This window comes from Actinia tenebrosa, unplaced genomic scaffold (assembly GCF_029948245.1).
Source record: "Actinia tenebrosa isolate PJP-AT-01 unplaced genomic scaffold, QUT_ActTen_1.0 PGA_scaffold5__44_contigs__length_20552954, whole genome shotgun sequence".
Taxonomy (NCBI): Eukaryota; Metazoa; Cnidaria; class Anthozoa; order Actiniaria; family Actiniidae; genus Actinia; species Actinia tenebrosa.
Window position 1 is genome coordinate 7228922 of NW_028292582.1, and position 17533 is coordinate 7246454.

The following is a 17533-nucleotide window of genomic DNA, read 5'->3' on the forward strand; positions in this document are numbered from 1 at the left end:
TAAATAACAACTGGGTCTACATCAATGGACAGCTTTAATAATAAATCTATGTAGTTGCCATGAAGTCCACAACCAGCCGTGTGAAGCCAAACAACAAAGGCAGCTTTCGTTCATGAAAAGCAAGAAGCTAAAAGGTCTTACTTTATCTTCTCTTAACATCATCAGGTGAAAGGGCCAGAAATGAAGTCGATGTTCCTTTTCGTCACATCTTATTTCCTTCTTAACTCGTTTGCCTTGGCCACCATCAGAGAAGAAAGCCGCAGATTAGCTAAATTTCACCCTGAGAAAGGTAAGAATCTCGAGTTAATAGCTTAGCCTTCAAGAATGCTGATCTTAATCAAGTCAGTATATATTATCCCGTTTTTTGAAATTCAAGATGTTTTGTTAGTTTCAAGATAATAGGTTGTAAACCTTTGGAATTTTCTTTTACTCACGTTTTGCTAAATGCCTATTGTAGTATCAAGTTCACTGCTTTAATTTTGATATGTTTAACATATTTTATATTCGCAACCATATGCTGCTTTCTGTAAATATTTATCAATAATTATATTGACTGAGGCGCTCTCTTGGGAATACCTTGCTACAAAGAATCCTTTTAATATTATTTGAAGTGATTTAGCTTCACTTTTCCTTTTTCATATTCTTGTTGAAGATAAATTCAATTATAGATTTTGTAAAAAGCATTAATAAGGAAAGTGAACTTGTGGGGACATTCTGAGCAAAGGCAAGAAATGTTTTTGAAATCTTTAAAAAAAGCGATTTTTAACGTAAGAAAAATCAAATATTTTTGTTGAAATATTTATTTTTTGCCTTTATAGCCATGCACTGTATTTAACGTGTTTCTATCCTGTTTTTCTTTAGCGACATCAAACTTTTTTAATTTGCTCTTTAACAAACTTTCAAAGTTTGAACAAAGTAGTTGGATTTATTTAAAATTCACACCAGATATTAGTGTTAAATTTAAGTCGATGACGAGGTACAATACAGAGGAATTGATGTTTTTATCTCTACGATCAACAAAATACATTAAAATCAATTGATCTTCAATTGTACGTGATCCCGATGAAATCCCGATGAAATCCCGATAAGATCCCGATGAGATCCCGATGAGGTCCCGATGAGGTCTCGATGAGATCCCGATGAGATCCTGATAGGCGGATGCCAACATGATAAACTACGACATTGGGCAAAAAAAATTATGAAAGAATCAAAAAAATTCTTTGTTCGATTTTGAGTAAATCGCAAATATTGATTTTGCGTTGAAAAAAAAAACATTTACTTTGGCCTAGAGCGACTAAATGAAACTACTTTGAAATAACGTAAAAATCTTCCTCGTACTGATACGCTTACATTTTCATAGTTCGGAGGAATAGCTTTTTCTCAGTCTTGAGAACGATGTCTCAAAAACTATTCGATGAACATTTTAAGGTGTTGTTTCTGGTCGCGCTATTTTAGCTTTCAACTCGGAATTGCAAATACGCGGACGCAAATACGCATTGCCTCCAATCGACAAATCCGTAAGAATTTCTATTAATACTTTTAATAATTTTATGGATAATTTATTTTAATGTTGAATTCAATAAAAAAGAAGTCATTTTACACAAAATATTCGCAAGACTTCAAGGAATTCCTTCAAAACTTCAAGTTTTTATCAAGTAATCTTATATTTTATCTAGAAATAAAAAGCAGCATTTTTTATTCTCCTCATATCGGGTCCTATCGACAAACAAAAAAAATGCTTTCTTTCAAAAATTTCAATATTTTTTCGCGAGAAAAGGTATTTTGTTGTTGAACGAAATCTAAAAAGAAATAGGTTCTTTTACCAAATTTTCGCCATATATTTAGCTTTTCCAGCTAGTATAACTTTACAAAATGAGCTTATATTTGTGTTGTTAAGGCACAAGTTCTAGTAAGGCCGCTAATCTTTCACCTTTTGCTTTTCATTTTTTGTCTATGACCTTTATTTTTGTAGTTTTATATCAAAATATAAGCTATTCTAAGAAACGTATCTAAACAATTTTTGATTCTGACGCGTCTTTCTAATTTTTTTAAATAATTTTTTATTTATTTTTCGAGCGGTCAAACATGCTAAAATCGGCATTTCTTTCACCTCTGGCCCGATGAAATGATAACCTAGAGGGCTGGTCTGTGTCGTCAAACGAGCAAGTTGGTTTTGCGGGATACCTCCTCATTCTCTCTAGAATTCACTAGTATTTATGACTAATTTTCGTCATTTTATGACTAAAATGCGTCTTAGAATTATTTCTCTAGTCTCGCGAATGTTTACAAGTTGTCAAATTCGAAACGTTTTGATTGGTTCTTGAAACACAATGACACTTATCTAATTGGTTGAACACAAACAATAGGAAAGGAATGTTGTGCTCGGGTAAGCAGCCGCTAGTCAGGGGAGAAAGCGTTGCGTGACGACACTGAAAGCGGCTGTGGGGGAGACTAGGCTAGAAGGGCTAAAAAATGTTTCATTTAGGCAAAACTTTTTTGTATTTCATTAAAATTTCTTGAACTTGGTAACGTTAAAGAGCCTAACAAATCTCCTAACTCTGTCGTTTTACTTTTTTAAATTTCGACATTTTTGGCGGGAAAATGACGTCATCAATTTTAGCGGAAAATCGAAATACTCCTCAATAGAAATTCTAACTATCGCATTTGAAAGAACTGCATACGAGGAGTTCAAAAATGCAAAATGTGTTCATTTCTGATATGGGAACCAAAAGATATGATTTTTTGAAGATTCATGAAGCCGCCATTTTGTTTCTAAAAATAGTATATATATATTTCTTGGTTCCCATATCAGAAATGAACAAATTCAAACGTGATTGATGATCTCCTCTGTAAATGCTTTGTCAAGAGGTTTCCCGGCTCGTAAACCCTTTCTGGTTTCAGGCAGCCATCTTGGAAAACGGTTGCTTTTGGCACGGGGCTTCCTGTGTATGTTTTCTATATGTTGAATTTCCTTTGTTTCTTTAATCCAATCAGTACTCGACTGATGTTTTGAATATTTGTTTGAATATTTTCAAATGGAATGCATTCTTGAAACAAATCATGGTTCAAATGATCATATAAGGGTGCACTTAATTTGGAGCCAAGCTCTGTTGTGCTTACCCCTTCCATGATAGCTTAGGTACTCAGATAATTGTCATTGTTAAAGTTATGTAAATATCGAATGAATAATACAATTGGGGGGGGGGGGGGGGGTACGGTTCATTACCTGGTTTGACTGTAATGCTTACCGTTCAGCATAATTTAGCTACATGACCGGAGGGTCTAGCGATTGATCAACCCTGCGACTGCCTCGAGGTATATCTTGTGTTCTTTAATCTTATGATTTCCTGTAATTTAAGGTAAAGTGCTATCGGGTCACGTGATATCAAGTCATCACGTGGTGTCGCCAGTTGATTGTAGTTTTCTATGTACAAGCAATGCCAAGTGCTTGTCGTACAACTACAAACCAAAAGGGGCTGGTGACAAGGATGTCTGTGAGCTGAACAACGCTACCAGAAAATCCAACGCAGGATCTTATCAGGACAATGCTCTGTACATCCACTACTATGATGCACAAACAGAGGTGAATTTAATAGATTTAAAAACGTCACTGGTTATGAGTACAATATTTGCAAGTTGCTAATTTTCGGGGCGATGGGAAGCGTTAAATATGTGACCAATTTAAAAAATGAAACTTCGTAAAGCTTTCGATTCGTTTACCATATACAATGTATGTTACTATGACAACGCAGACAGACCTCAAACTTTACAGGCTCAGGTAGTTTTGTTCACATTCTAAGGGTCATAATCAAAAAGCATCACTTAACTGTAAGTTGTTTTCCTGTAGGATGCCAAGTCTTGTCTTGATTACCTTCGAATTGGAGCCACCGAAGATGGTATCTACACCATTACACGCACCGATAATGGTAACGGAATCAAAGTCTGGTGTGACCTCAGCTCAGAGCCTGGATCTGCATGGACTCTCATCCTCTCGTATGCCCACAAGAACAGACAGGACAATGTATTCTGTACGGCTTCTTTTACCAGAGACAAAAGAAGGCAGCTAAATAATCCAAACTGGGAAAACTATCGTCTATCTTTTGATCGGATGAAATCCATTTCAGACCAATCAACACATGTCAGAGTGACGTCAAGTTTTCCTGTTCATGGTGTCGATTATCGAGACTACTTGAGAGCAAAGATTTCAAGTATAGACATCTTGAGTTTTGATGGGGCTGGAGTCTGTAAGACTGTAGAATACATTGACATCCGAGGTATCAAGGGAAAAGATATCACAGTGCCATTCTGGCAAATGCATGATCAATTTTTTCACACCGACAGTTCTGGGAGACATTGCCAGTATGATGCCACCAGTGGATCAGTAAACGATGAAAATAATTTTGGCACAACGTGCCTTGAATTTAATCCAGCGACTCGAGGAAGCGCGAATGACGACAGTACGATTCAATACTGGTTTGGTAGATATTTATAATTTACGGGATTTCATTTCCCAGAACGCCTGCATGAAAAAACGAAGTACAAACTATTTACTAAAATGCATCTTGGTTATAACTATATAAAAATGTCAGCCGGGTTATTTTCGCCATACATTTTGAACATTTCCTCGACAAAAATGTTTTTAGGGATCGATGTAAGAATCCTTTTCATTGTTACTATTTTAAAAGTAAGAATTTCATACTTTACAATACAATAGCGCATTATCAACTGAAATATAATATTCAAAACAAAATATCAAATAGACAAAAAAAAATGCAAAAAAGGATAAGCAGTTATGATCTTTGAGGGCAACGAATAACGGTATTATTAATTCAATTTAATTACGTGTAGAGCTTTCCCCATTTCACATAATCAAAGAGTAGTTTTGTTTTTATATCCGTAATAACATACATGACAAAATACTCAATTCTGATTGGCTTAGAGAAGTGCTGTTCAAACGTAGCAATAAAGTGTAACACAGTGCAAATTGCAAACAGAATTCTCGCTTTTGATTGGATAATCAATAAACAATAGAAAATGATTTCAGCCAATAAGATGACATATAATTGTGACGAAAAATTTATAGCAAATTTGAAGCAAATCGAGTTGGGAAATGGCACTTATTTTATATTTCGGTAAGTAAGTAAAGATTTCAGGGATTTTACTATCAAAGGACTAAAAAACAGTTCAAAAAAAGAAAAAAACACAAGTAAAAGTATTATGGCTGAATATAGGGAAGAAAAGAAAAGAAACTACGACATGAATTGAGGAAAATGACCCAGCCGATTTAAACAAAATACTCGAACTATTCTTCAATGCCGAAGTAAAACGAAAACGAAAACAGAAACGAAAACGACTATGAGCAAGACTATTAAACACGATGTGGTAAGTACTTACACAATATTTTGGTCTACGATCGGGGGTTACCAAGACTGAGCTGCAAAAGTTTCCAGAAGACGTTCAAGTGAACGGTCGGGTATATTTTTTTCAATACAACTCTAGTAGCTCGAAGTCTGCAAAGTCAGCTAATCCAAATGGCGCTTATAGTGATTCAAATTTACTTTACAGTAAACAACTTTTACGATAAACATATATAACCACATTTAAAATAGGTAAAAAACTATTTGAATTACATGTATTTGTATTTGTAGCATGCACTTTACATATAGCTTTGAATAAAGTTGGTTGTGAACGAACTAATTTCATGAAATAAATTGTGTTGAATATTTCACTTCGTCTCTTCCTTGTGTAATGTTTTTCATGCATGTAATCATAATATTACTAAGTATTCATACCGTTTCTCGTTCAATTTGGGATAATATTGGGATATATTACAAGTACTCATTCTACCCAAGAACACTTTCAGAATGGGACCAACTCCCAAAGAAAGCAACACTAGCAACATCACTTGCAGCATTTAAGAAAGCAGTTGCAGATATTTATTAACTTGTTGGACAATTACTATTTATTATTATTTATTCTATTTATTAATATGTTAATTATTTAATCATTTTAATAATTATTTAGCGTGGTCTAAAATGCTCAGTATTGAGCGAATGACCTAACTGGTAAATGTAAATGTAAATGTAAATATAAATAATTTGCACTCGTTTGCTTTTCAAAGACCTGAAGTTGTACTCGACACACTCGTGCAGATATTATTAAATAATTGTTTTAAGATACAGTTACTAAAAGACAAGAGTTAGACTGTTGTATACCAAGAAAATTACAGGAGTTTCTATATAAAGGTTCAAACGCTAGGACGAGGTTTTGCATTAGAATTCAAGACAGAAGGCCGCAGGCCCGAGGTCTTGAATTCTAATGCAAAACCGAGCCCGTGCGTTTGAACTGGTTTAAAATATCAACTAAGCCCTAAATTCCATTGTTTCGATGCAAAACACGAAATACTAAATTATAATGAATTCAGAGAGATAGATTACTGTTGCTTTGTTCTTTTGGAAATAGAGTACAATACATCCGCGTTTGCACTCTATTGTTCCGATAGAAATAAAAATAGTATTGTTTTCATACCTTGCGTTCTCTCGGGCAAGTATAAGGAAAAGTAACTAAAAACCTATCCCGGGTTTATAATTCAGCCTCGCTCTCCTCTGTTGATGTCAATTCCGCCCCCGGCTTTAAGAATCTGGGTTTTCCGCCGAATTTAAGAACCTACATCAAATAATGGATTTAGGGTGTGGTTGATTTTTAATGCGTGCGTAGTAAACAACATCATATTTCCCGCTTTACTGTTTTAAGATACAGTCACTAAAAGATAAGAGTTAGACTGTTGTATACCGAAAAAATTTCAGAAGTTGCTATAGCGTACGTAGTAAACAACATAACATTTCCTGCTTTACTGTTAGTATTTGTTGAAAGACTTTGGGCTTCCTGTAAATAGTAAATATGTGAGACATTAAAATTTCATAGTAGTGGCACTTTAACTATGATTGGTTTGTTTTGACAGCGATGTGTAACAGGAATTGATCATGAATCTAAATTAGGGGCCGTATATGCAAAATACCGGGCCTTGGAGGCAGACCCTCTATCCTCTTCCCCTTTCCCTCCCCTACTCTTCCCCAATCCCCTAATCCCCCACGCCTCGCAAAAAAGAAAGAAAGAAAGAAAGAAGAAAAAAAAAAAAAAAAGAAAAAGAAAAGAAAAGAAAAGAAAAAAGAAAATTAAATTTTGAGCTAAAACAGGGCCGCCACTGAGAATATTGAAAAAACAAAAGTAAAATCTAATGTTCAACTAGTACGGAGTGACGAGTACAATGAACAGCCCTCTAGACCTAGAGCGGTCAGAACATCGAAGCTTGTTAAACAGTTTGAAGTGCTGACCGTAATCACGTTTATATGAGATAAGAAGATAATATTGTAAGTAGAATTAAGTTGAAACGCTTTAAGAACGGTTGGTGGGCATTGTTTGCGTTTATCCTTTCTAACGTATGAATTTAGTGCGCGTGTGCTCTTCGTAATGACGTCATTAAAATGCTCTGAGTGGGGAAAAAAAATTATCTCTTCAAAACGAACGGTGACCCCCATTTTTTATTTCGTATATTTAAAGAAATGCTAAAATAAGGACATTTATATATGGCACCGAAACAACATATTAGAGAGTTTTAGATTTACGTTCACGGCAAACGGGAAACGTCAGTTGACCAGTAAAAAATTCTTTTAAATTACTGAAAAAGAATCGCAAAAAAGTCCAAGTAGTAGAAAAATAAAAGAGTATTTGCGCTTGGTGAGAAGGTTTGTAAAAGGTAAAGTAAAATACAGGAAAACGATGAAAACGTGGTCATGTTTGCCGTTTGCGGGGAGAAAAAAAAGTCAATCTAAAACTCTCTATTTTCTGGTTTATCTCGACCTGCGAGAACGACAAAAAAGCGACAGTTTTGTTCAAGATGTAATTTGCTTTTCCCTCAATAAAGAGTATTAGTTAGAAAACAGATTATTATCTACAAATACATAATATCTTTTCCCAAAACAATTTGCATTTTTTTCCACCGGAATTGTTATTTGTTTTCACCTCTTGATGATCGTCAACGTAGCTCAAGTGCTGAAATGATCGAATTTTTTTTACTCGCAGGATTGCACGGTGACTCCTTATTTTGTTGGGCATTTTGTGCGTGTTTTTTTTTTATTTTTATTTTTTTATTTTTTATAAACTGACAACGTTTCACTTCGCATTTGCTCGCGAACTTCCTAAACGGTCGCTGTAGGGAGAGTCATAATCTTGAAGTATTAAATTTAGGTGGATTGTCTCTGGTCACTCTCTAAGCGAACAAGTCACGCGAGGAGTTCTGAGGTGCCCAGAGTTCGCTACCATAAGATAGGTGCGACCTGACAAGACTTAGATAGGAATTACAGCTAATATGAGTTATGTTGCTGCTTAGAAAGCCGAGCATTCTATCTCAGAGAAGATCGAGTAACTCTTTCGTGCCTTACCAGAGCCTTCGATTTTTTAGAAGGGTCTGGATACGAGAAGGCGCTATCTTTTTTCAGCTGCTGTTCGGTTAGGCTTTTGTGTCAGGATTATTACATCTTAAAAAAATCTGGGCATATATCATACAAGTTATTTACATTGAGATTATTTGAAGATGATTCTGTAGACGTGAAGAAGAATAAAAAGAAACCCAACCTATGACTGAAGATCTTACATTAGGATATTTGCGGGCAATCAAAATGTTCATCATTCGATGTTGAAAGTTTGAGAATCCTTTCAATGGAAGCTCTAGTGTTATAATAAATCCTCGAGATCTTTCTTAAACAGTCATGTTTGCTCAAAAAAATCTAATAAAATATATATAATCTACCTTAGCTACTAATACTTACTCGTAATCGACAGCTCAATGTAGTCTCTACTCAATAATTTCGGTTTATGTATAGCTTTTCATTAAAAATAAAACAAACAGTCTACTGTTATTCACACAACGTAATGACTTTAGTAGTCTGGGGGTTTTCAGGAAATCTGAAATGTCTCTAATAATAACTTAACTAATGATTAAAAAAGTAGAATATATTTTTAAAATGTGGATCTTTCTTTTTGAGGAGGGATGGGAGTTCTCATTGGAAAACGTATACATAAGTCATAGAACCAAACCTATATATATACACCTATTTCGAAAATCGTTGTCGCACCAAGAGCCTCAAGTAACAAGCCAAGGCTCCAGAGAACGTCGGTACTTTTAATTATAATTGATTTATTCATGGTTCATGCAAGTGGCTATAGCTCTCCACTAATTATCATTTCAAGCAGCCTTGCTTGGAGCAATTTGTGAAGTCAATAAATGAAAATGCACCATGAATAAACTAATTACAGCTAAAAGTACCGGCGTTCTCTGCGGTCTTGGCTTGTTTCTTGAGGCTTTTGGTGCGACAACCATTTCTGAAATAGGTGTATATATATACAGCGCTTTACAAAAATTCTGTAAATAAAATGAATATCGATATATCGCGTGCATTATGAGTTATTTTCAATTTTAAAAAACGTTTTAATAAAGATTAAATACGATATTTTCGGTGAAATATAATCATAGTGTACATTGTAAACGTTAATAATAGATATTTGGCTAACTTTTGGTTGAATAATCGTTTTTTGTTTTTTGTTTTTTTTGTTTTAATCTGGAAATCAGTATATAAATGGATATATAGATATACTTGACTTTTACTGAATTTTTTCACGCTTTCTTTAAAAAAATAGTTAGAAACTACACTTTCTATGAATACAAATTGCAGTATATTGATAAATTCTGCAAAATCCAGATTTCCTTACCCCAAATTATATTGTATGTGGTGAAGAGATTTATTGGATGCTGGTGCTGGTTAATTCTTTTCATGCCAGTATTAATTGTGATAATAAAGCGATATGAGGTTATCACCTAGCTACAAATAGTACTCTATTTACCTCCTCTGTTTGGTTTCCTTTTGCGACTATTGACTTTTGAAATTGAGCGGAGAGAAATAGAAATTTCTACGGTAATTAAAGACTAACAAAGATTGCTCTTAAAGGATAACGGTATATTGTTGTAGCCGTTCAGCTTCAGCGAGACTAGCAGAGAACACTGTCCAACAACAAGTAAGTGATGCAGCGATTCTCTATAATCCTTTTCCTCAATACTTATGATGCATAAACCTCGAATAGATTGTCGAGACATTGACAAGAGCGGTAACACCTGCTGGTTTTTATTCTACAGCAGAGTTTAAAAAATACGCATGCGTCCACCACGAAAATGCCTGTAAATTTCGAGAACCCCACCTGATAGCATTCAATTTTTTCGGGAGTCCCTTTCCAGATTAGTTGAAAAATTCAGGACCCCCCTCAATAATAAATGATCGAGAATATTCTCAAAATGGCTATAATGGCAAGTCACAAAAACTCCAAAAATTCATCATCATTTGAGTCTGTTTCTGGAGTGTAATGCGAATTTTAATAGTCAAAAGGAGAATTTCATTGAAAGATGAAAAAACTTGAATTCATATATGTAAGGAAAATAACTTTTCTCAAGACCCCCCTAGTTTTTGCTAGAAATAATTCAGGACTTATATAATGACCAGTCCGTTACTCAGTGTGCGATTGATAGAATACTTAAGCTACAGACACACGGTGCAACATTGCGCGCAATGCAAGCCATGACACACGTCACAATTTGTTGCACACAACGTTGCTGAAGTAGAAAACTATCCTACTTCAGCAACATTGCCTGCAATATTACGCGCAATGTTGCACCGTGTGTTCGTGCCTTTACAAGAGCAAGAAACTTTATGTTCAAGTAATATATAAAATATAAGTGGCCGTGTTGTATACGATATATAAACTTAAGCTCTGCTCTACGCGTCCGGTGAAAGTCAAGAACTATAAAGAGAAAGCGCTAATGAAATGCTTTTAAGTATTTAGAAATACTAAAAAAGTTCTAAGAGAAATCTTAAACGCAGGTAAAAAGTTTTTCACATATGATTTCAAAATATAACCATTACACTATGATGCGTCTTTTATTCACACACCTAGTTTATCTTCACAACCTTTTATTCTCAACAGCAACAGCTATTGACAAGATGTTTACAAGACTTGGTTTGTTTTGCCTTTTGGTACTGGTTTTGGATTCACTAGTCAAGAGTAGGTTGTAGTATTGTTTTATATTGTGCACCAGTTTTTCGCTCGTTCGCTCGTTCGCTCGTTCGCTCGTTCGCTCGTTCGCTCGTTCGCTCGTTCGCTCGTTCGCTCGTTCGCTCGTTCACATCATTCCCTTCCAGATGACCTGAAAAAGGCTTATTGTTATCAAAAATATAACATGAAACTTTCCTGTATCCACTTCTTTTCACTAATATTCCGCAGTACATTTAAAGAGAATACATATTCAAATCCAACTCAAAACAAAATGGCGTCCTTCACGGCAATGTTTTGTGCAGGACTCTAGGCGCGCAGTCATGTTAGGGATTGATTCTTTTTCAAGTCAGAAAATCATGCATTGCGCACTTTCCGAGATCACCTGGTTAGGCATGAGTAGCACCAATATTAATGCATCTTTTCAAGCGTTACAAGTTGATGAACGGGTGGGTGGGATTCTTAGGGATAATGGCAGTATATGGGTAAACATAACGACCAATTATCCAAAGTTTTGACGATTATGAACCACGTTTTCAGACTGTGAAGCGCGTTACCTCGATGACCAAGATCATGGTGAGTGTCTTCTCGTATTATTTGAAGCATAAACCCTTTATTTGGAAATTGGAAATTATATTTATATTGCGCAAATACAAGAGAATATGAACTAAGAAAAGGAATCCCCGTGCCCACTTTGGTGCTATTTTTAGGATCTATTTTTAAAATATCATCCAATAATATCATTTATTTGTCGTTTGATTTTCTGCACGCGCACATTCATATTCAGGGCAGAATCAAAATAACTGAAAAACCCCAAAAACGTAAGCAAACAGCGTAGAGCGCGCGCAGTAAATGGGCGTGCAGAAAACAAATGGTTAAAAAATGGCATCAAACCGTGGACATGATGGTTACAAGGCTATATAGGGGGAATTCCGACTCTTAGTTCATTTATATTGCGCAAATATTAACATGCGTTTTCAAATGGGCATTACAATAAAATCTCATAAACTATAAAAACTAAACTGCGAAATTATATAAAAGAAACGATAACATTGATTTTTAAAAATGTCTGATGTAAGGTGACTTTATTTTATTTATAGGAGTGACCGACGAGGATTTTCCTCAGCAACGACTCCATGACTCTGGTGAGTAGCCACCATTTCCTCTTCTAGTGCACAACAATACGCACGTTATATACCGCACTTTTTAAGTGTGTAAAATTCTCATTTTCGTACATAAAACAATATTCCAGTTTCGAGTTATCTACTTTGCTCAGCCTTAGTCTCGTTTGTACGTTATAATATTCAGCTATTCAACCAAAACCCGTGGCATCTTAGTCAACTCGTATTGTTCCATAGTACGTACATTCCTAGCCTCCTTCGCAGCCGTCCTTAGGGTCGTCACGCAACGTTTCCCTCAAGGAAACGTTGCGTGACGACCCTAAGAACGGCTGCGAAGGAGGCTAGTACATTCCTTACTATACAATGGACCTTAATAAAAGATAAGAACACATTTGTACACAATCGAGGCTAAGGCTGAGCAAAGGCAATATTACAGTGTTTCTGACCAAATATGAAGACCAAATATGTTGAAATATTTTGTTAAAAATACCCTAAAATTCCTCAAATTATTATACTTATTTATTTATTCTGTTTCAAATTTCTATCAAAACAGATCCTCAGCGACGTGTTCACGATGCATCAGGTATGTAGAAGAACAAATATATTGACACTGTACATTGTACATCGTATTTATTGAATTTATCTTATTGTATTGTGACATTTTACAGTATGGTATGTAGAAGACCAAATATGTTGAAATATTTCGTTAAAAATACCCCAATATTCCTCTAATTATTTTACTTATTTATTTGTTCGGTTTTCAAATTTCTATTTAAAAAAAAACAGATCCTCAGCGACGTGTTCACGATGCATCAGGTATGTAGAAGAACAAGTATATTGACACTGTACATTGTACATCGTATTTATTCTCACTTATTTTATCTCTTATGCTATTGTGTTTTCACGTAAATTTTCTGACAACAGTTCCTCAGCAACGTGTTAACGATGCATCAGGTATGTAGAAGAACAAGTATATTGACACTGTACATCGTACATCGTATTTATTCTTGTTTATTTTATTGTGTTGTGACATTGTACAGTGTGGTATGTAGAAGACCTAATATGTTGAAATATTTTGTTAAAAATACCCCAATATTCCTCAAATTATTTTACTTATTTATTTGTTCGGTTTTCAAATTTCTATTTAAAAAAAAAACAGATCCTCAGCGACGTGTTCACGATGCATCAGGTATGTAGAAGAACAAATATCTTGACATTGTACATCGTATTTATTCTCATTTCTTTTATCTCTTATGCATCGTGTTTTCGCATTTTCTGACAACAGTTCCTCAGCGACGTGTTAACGACGAGTCAGGTATGTATAGAAGACCAAATATGTTGAAATATTTTGTTAAAAATACCCCAATATTCCTCAAATTATTCTATTTATTTATTCGGTTGCAAATTTATATCAAAACAGATCCTCAACGACGTGTTAACGACGAATCAGGTATGTAGAAGACCAAAGATATATTGGCATGGGTAATTGGGTAAAAAACACTTGACTATTTCTCATTTTAATTTTATTTTCCTTTTTCGTTTATACCACCAGTTTCCCAGCGACGCGTTCATGATGCATCAGGTAAGCAGAAGATTAAAATATTTTGTCATGGTTTTTGAAAAAAAAAAAACACCAATTTTCTCATTTTTATTCATTTATTTAATTATCTATTCTGTTTTCACGTTGCTATACCAACAGATTCCCAGCGACGTGTTCATGATGCATCAGGTATGTGTAGAAAATGGTAATTCAAAAGAAAAAAAAAATGATCATACCATTCGTAAATGTTGTATTTTAATCTCATTTCTAATCCCATGTCTGTCGGGGGTTTTTCTGAAAAATGGTAATTTAAAAATGGTAGTTAAAAAAATGATCATACCATTCGTAATTGTTATTTATTTAATCTCATGCGGGTTTTTTTCATAATAATCAATAATAATAATAATAATAATAATAATGATGATGATGATGATGATGATAATAATAATTGATCGAATGAATTTAGGAGTTAGGCTTTTGAGGAGGGAGGAAAACCCGGAAAACCTACTCGAAGCACAGGAGAGAACCAACAAACAACTCTTCTCATATAAAACACCGAACCCGGCGGGACTCGAGCTCGGGTCGCATTGATGAGAGGCGAGCGCTCACACAGCTACGCCACCCGCGCTTCCCAATCGTACTTAATTTCCATGTCTACAGTTTCTCAGCAGCGTGCGCACGTTGTATTAAGTATATTTCACCAATTAAATCTTAAATATGTATTTATTTCAGTTATAAAACATTTAGACTGAAATACATAATATCTTCTAAGATAAAAGAAATCAATAAACATGTGACCTTTAACGTTACCGTAATCAACATTTTCATAATCAACAACTTCATCGTCATCGTCATTATCACGGCCACCACCAACGCTATCCGCATTGCCCTGCACTATTTTTAGAGTCCTTCAATTTGGTTTTCTCTTTCATATACATTCATTTAGAGCGTTCTTCTAGAAGAGGTTCAGCCCGCAAAGGGAGAGGTAAAAGAATATTTAAAATACAGTTTTTTCTTTATCTTTATCAAATGTAGATTTAAGTCTTCATTGGTTATTTTCTATTTATTTATTTTTTCTTTCTAGATACAACAAATGAATATTAAAGAAGACTTACCTTATTCAGTGAAATTCATGTATGTTGATTAGCTTACTCAACGCTATCCAACTTATCTGAGATAAAAAATTAGCCACTCAGAATCGAGAAGATTCTGTGGATCGTAGGGCTGAATTTGCTGAAAAAGGACATATCAAACATTGAGTGTCGTATTTCCCTGTGTCTGTTGTCTGTGAGGCAGACCCACGAGTTAGCATCGTCCCAGTTATTCTTTTTCTTTTACTTGTCTTTTTTTTTTTTTTCTTCAAAAGTGTTCACGTCGAATTCGTTATAAAACGGCAGCTTTTTTGTTTGCTGCTTTTCCGCACAATCCAAATATGGAATTGTTCATACCACATATGGAGTGAGCTCTCTGTACTCCAACTTTTACCCCCAGCGCATAAATCACGTATCTTCCGTAGAAGTTATCGTTTTCCAAGATCATCTATATTTAGAAAGGATTAGAAAGGAATCCCTCGAGAAATACAGAACGAAGCTATAACCATCATGTTGGTTGAATAAACGGGAGGAGCTAAGGAATGCTTTGCTATTTTGGCACCAATATACGAATCTGAGAATTACCAGCCCGTGATTACAATGATAACTCGAGATATGGGTACTAGTTGTACGCTCATGGTTGACAAAATCATTTAGTTATCTCGCGTCCCTAAATCCAGCACCAGAAATTAAGTAGTGTATCACCTCACTGTAACGGTTTCCTAAACCTATTAAAAGTCCCACTTCTCTCCAACGTACTCTCTTAGCACCCAAATAACTATGAGCAGTCCCTAACATGTATTGTTGTCTTTTCAGAATGATAACGACTGAGTAAAGTCTTGGTACATAACAGAGGGATGTGATTTTCTAATTGATATGATTTGTTAGTCAATAAAGTATTTATCCCTCCTTTTCGCACTCCTTCTTTTATTGTCTCTTTATTTATCTTGACTTCCCTTCTTCCTTTCCTCTCTCTCTCCCTCCTTTCCTCCTTCCCTCCTTCAATATTATAAACTAATTACGATTTTGAGACGACAATACCACGAAATATTGACGGCTAGTTGGAAGAAAATATATTCGGTATTGGGCGAAGTCACGAAGCGACTCGGCCCAATACCGAATATATTTTCTTCCAACGCCGTCAATATTTCATGGTGCAGTCGTCTCAAAATCGCAATTAGTTTTGTATCGCGATTCTAAAGAATTTAACACACACACACACACACACACACACACACACACACACACACACACACACACACACACAAACAGAAGAAAGAAAAAAACTGACCGGTTTTCTTTGATTAAAAGCAAAATTCTCCTTACGAGCACGCTATGGAGCAAGGAACAAGCTTTCCTCTTCATCGCGCGTTAGCCAATCAAAAACCTTAATTTTGAAATGACAATACCCGGACAAAACATTGTCATCTCAAAAAAATATAAAAGACTATTTAGTGAATGGCTATACTCCAATCTATTCATAATAAATAATGAGAATTGAAAAATGATTTCAAAGAGTAGCTTTTCTACCACTGGATTCCAATTGAAATTTAGAAGATGATTTCGTGACGCGAACATTTCTAACGTTGACATCAATATCCGTGAATAAGAGCTCAAAAGTATGAAGTCAACTACGGGGTGAATACAAAATTAGCAATAGCATACCTTCAAACAAAACCTGAAGCTGAACTACTTTTCAAAGGCCAACTAAGACTTCTTTACTTTATTTCACATGTTGACGATTTGAGGTATTAAGAGGGCGTCTCTGTAACAGCGTGCCACTCGATCTGGGCTCGAAAAATAGATTTCTTTTATATTCCTACCATCGAAAGTACTATCTATCCTCACTACAAAATTGCAGTTAGAATTGTTCTAAATTCTTTTTTTCACTCGCTATGCGAATTTTTGTCCATCGACCCCAAATCAGTGAAAGACGCCGATTTTCGAGGTCGGCCGAGGGCTATTTTCAAAGTCTGTTTTCTCGGGTTTCTCTGCACATAAAAGCTAATTTTTCTATCCAGAACTTTAGTCTAGTGTAACTTCTGCATAAAAACAGTAATAGTTGTTTTTGGAATGCGCGAATATTCTGAAAAATAATCCTAACTGATCGAGACTACTGAAAGCGTGACATGGAAAGCTAAGATTATGAGACCTCGAATATTGCATATTTCTCATTTGTGGCACCTAATCTAGCCCTAAAATATCATTCAACCTTGAGATAAGAATCTCTTTTATAGATGTGTGCAATAAAATTTGCGGCACTTTGCGTTTCTACGAAATAAGCTAAGTTTCAAATTGTTCTATTTTCAGTAATTTCCTTGCGTGACACGACAGGCCGTTGGGTCTGTGACGGCTACTTCTTTACTCATTATCCTCAATACCATTACCTAAAATATAATATGATGAATTAAACCTTAACTTTACAATAATTGTTCCATTATAAAAGATTTCAATGATCTACGGCTTCATTTAATAGTGTTTCAATAAGCTGTTTTGAAATTTCACCGCACAATAATTTTTTTATTTGAATATCTCGAGCTCCGCGGGAGGTCAATCGTTATTTGTTTATTTAATTATAGTAAATTTAGTAAAGAAATCCTCGCTTAGTAATATCTCGAAACACCCTAAAAAGATCCAAAACTGAGAACCGTTCTTGTTTGTAGAGCTGAATATTTCTAGTTTTT

The 17533-nt window shown here is 35.0% G+C and overlaps 3 protein-coding genes across 4 annotated transcripts in view; 2 read left to right on the forward strand and 1 right to left on the reverse strand.

Annotated features, from left to right (window-relative positions):
• LOC148906429 (uncharacterized) overlaps nt 1–17533 on the reverse strand; it is a 112532-nt gene that overhangs the window by 91219 nt on the left and 3780 nt on the right. The gene's annotated exons all lie outside the window — the stretch shown is intronic.
• Nucleotides 188–4620, forward strand: LOC116291282 (uncharacterized). The gene is made up of 3 exons (XM_031698442.2): nt 188–289; nt 3360–3583; nt 3848–4620. Exons 1-3 carry the CDS (start codon nt 190–192, stop codon nt 4490–4492), a joined length of 969 nt encoding a protein of 322 aa, XP_031554302.2. The 5' UTR covers nt 188–189; the 3' UTR covers nt 4493–4620.
• On the forward strand, nt 10015–15759 carry LOC116291296 (uncharacterized). 2 transcript variants are annotated; one of them, XM_089037997.1, is made up of 15 exons: nt 10015–10071; nt 11032–11109; nt 11638–11673; nt 12198–12242; nt 12772–12801; nt 13005–13034; nt 13143–13172; nt 13378–13407; nt 13504–13533; nt 13639–13668; nt 13771–13800; nt 13918–13947; nt 14705–14743; nt 14843–14892; nt 15666–15759. In XM_089037997.1, exons 2-14 carry the CDS (start codon nt 11049–11051, stop codon nt 14860–14862), a joined length of 441 nt encoding a protein of 146 aa, XP_088894123.1. In that variant the 5' UTR covers nt 10015–10071; nt 11032–11048; the 3' UTR covers nt 14863–14892; nt 15666–15759. The 2 variants fall into 2 exon arrangements, with proteins under 2 accessions (XP_088894123.1, XP_088894124.1); XM_089037998.1 differs by lacking the exons at nt 13005–13034; nt 13143–13172.

Excerpts from the sequence above, each read along its gene's own strand:
- LOC116291282 (XM_031698442.2), top strand. The coding sequence starts at position 190 with ATGTTCCTTTTCGTCACATCTTATTTCCTTCTTAACTCGTTTGCCTTG. Across the intron at positions 290-3,359 it reads TAAATTTCACCCTGAGAAAG|GTAAAGTGCTATCGGGTCAC; the intron begins GTAAGAATCTCG and ends CTGTAATTTAAG. Across the intron at positions 3,584-3,847 it reads ACTATGATGCACAAACAGAG|GATGCCAAGTCTTGTCTTGA; the intron begins GTGAATTTAATA and ends GTTTTCCTGTAG.
- LOC116291296 (XM_089037997.1), top strand. The coding sequence starts at position 11,049 with ATGTTTACAAGACTTGGTTTGTTTTGCCTTTTGGTACTGGTTTTGGAT. Across the intron at positions 13,035-13,142 it reads ACGTGTTCACGATGCATCAG|TTCCTCAGCAACGTGTTAAC; the intron begins GTATGTAGAAGA and ends TTCTGACAACAG. Across the intron at positions 13,669-13,770 it reads ACGTGTTAACGACGAATCAG|TTTCCCAGCGACGCGTTCAT; the intron begins GTATGTAGAAGA and ends TTATACCACCAG.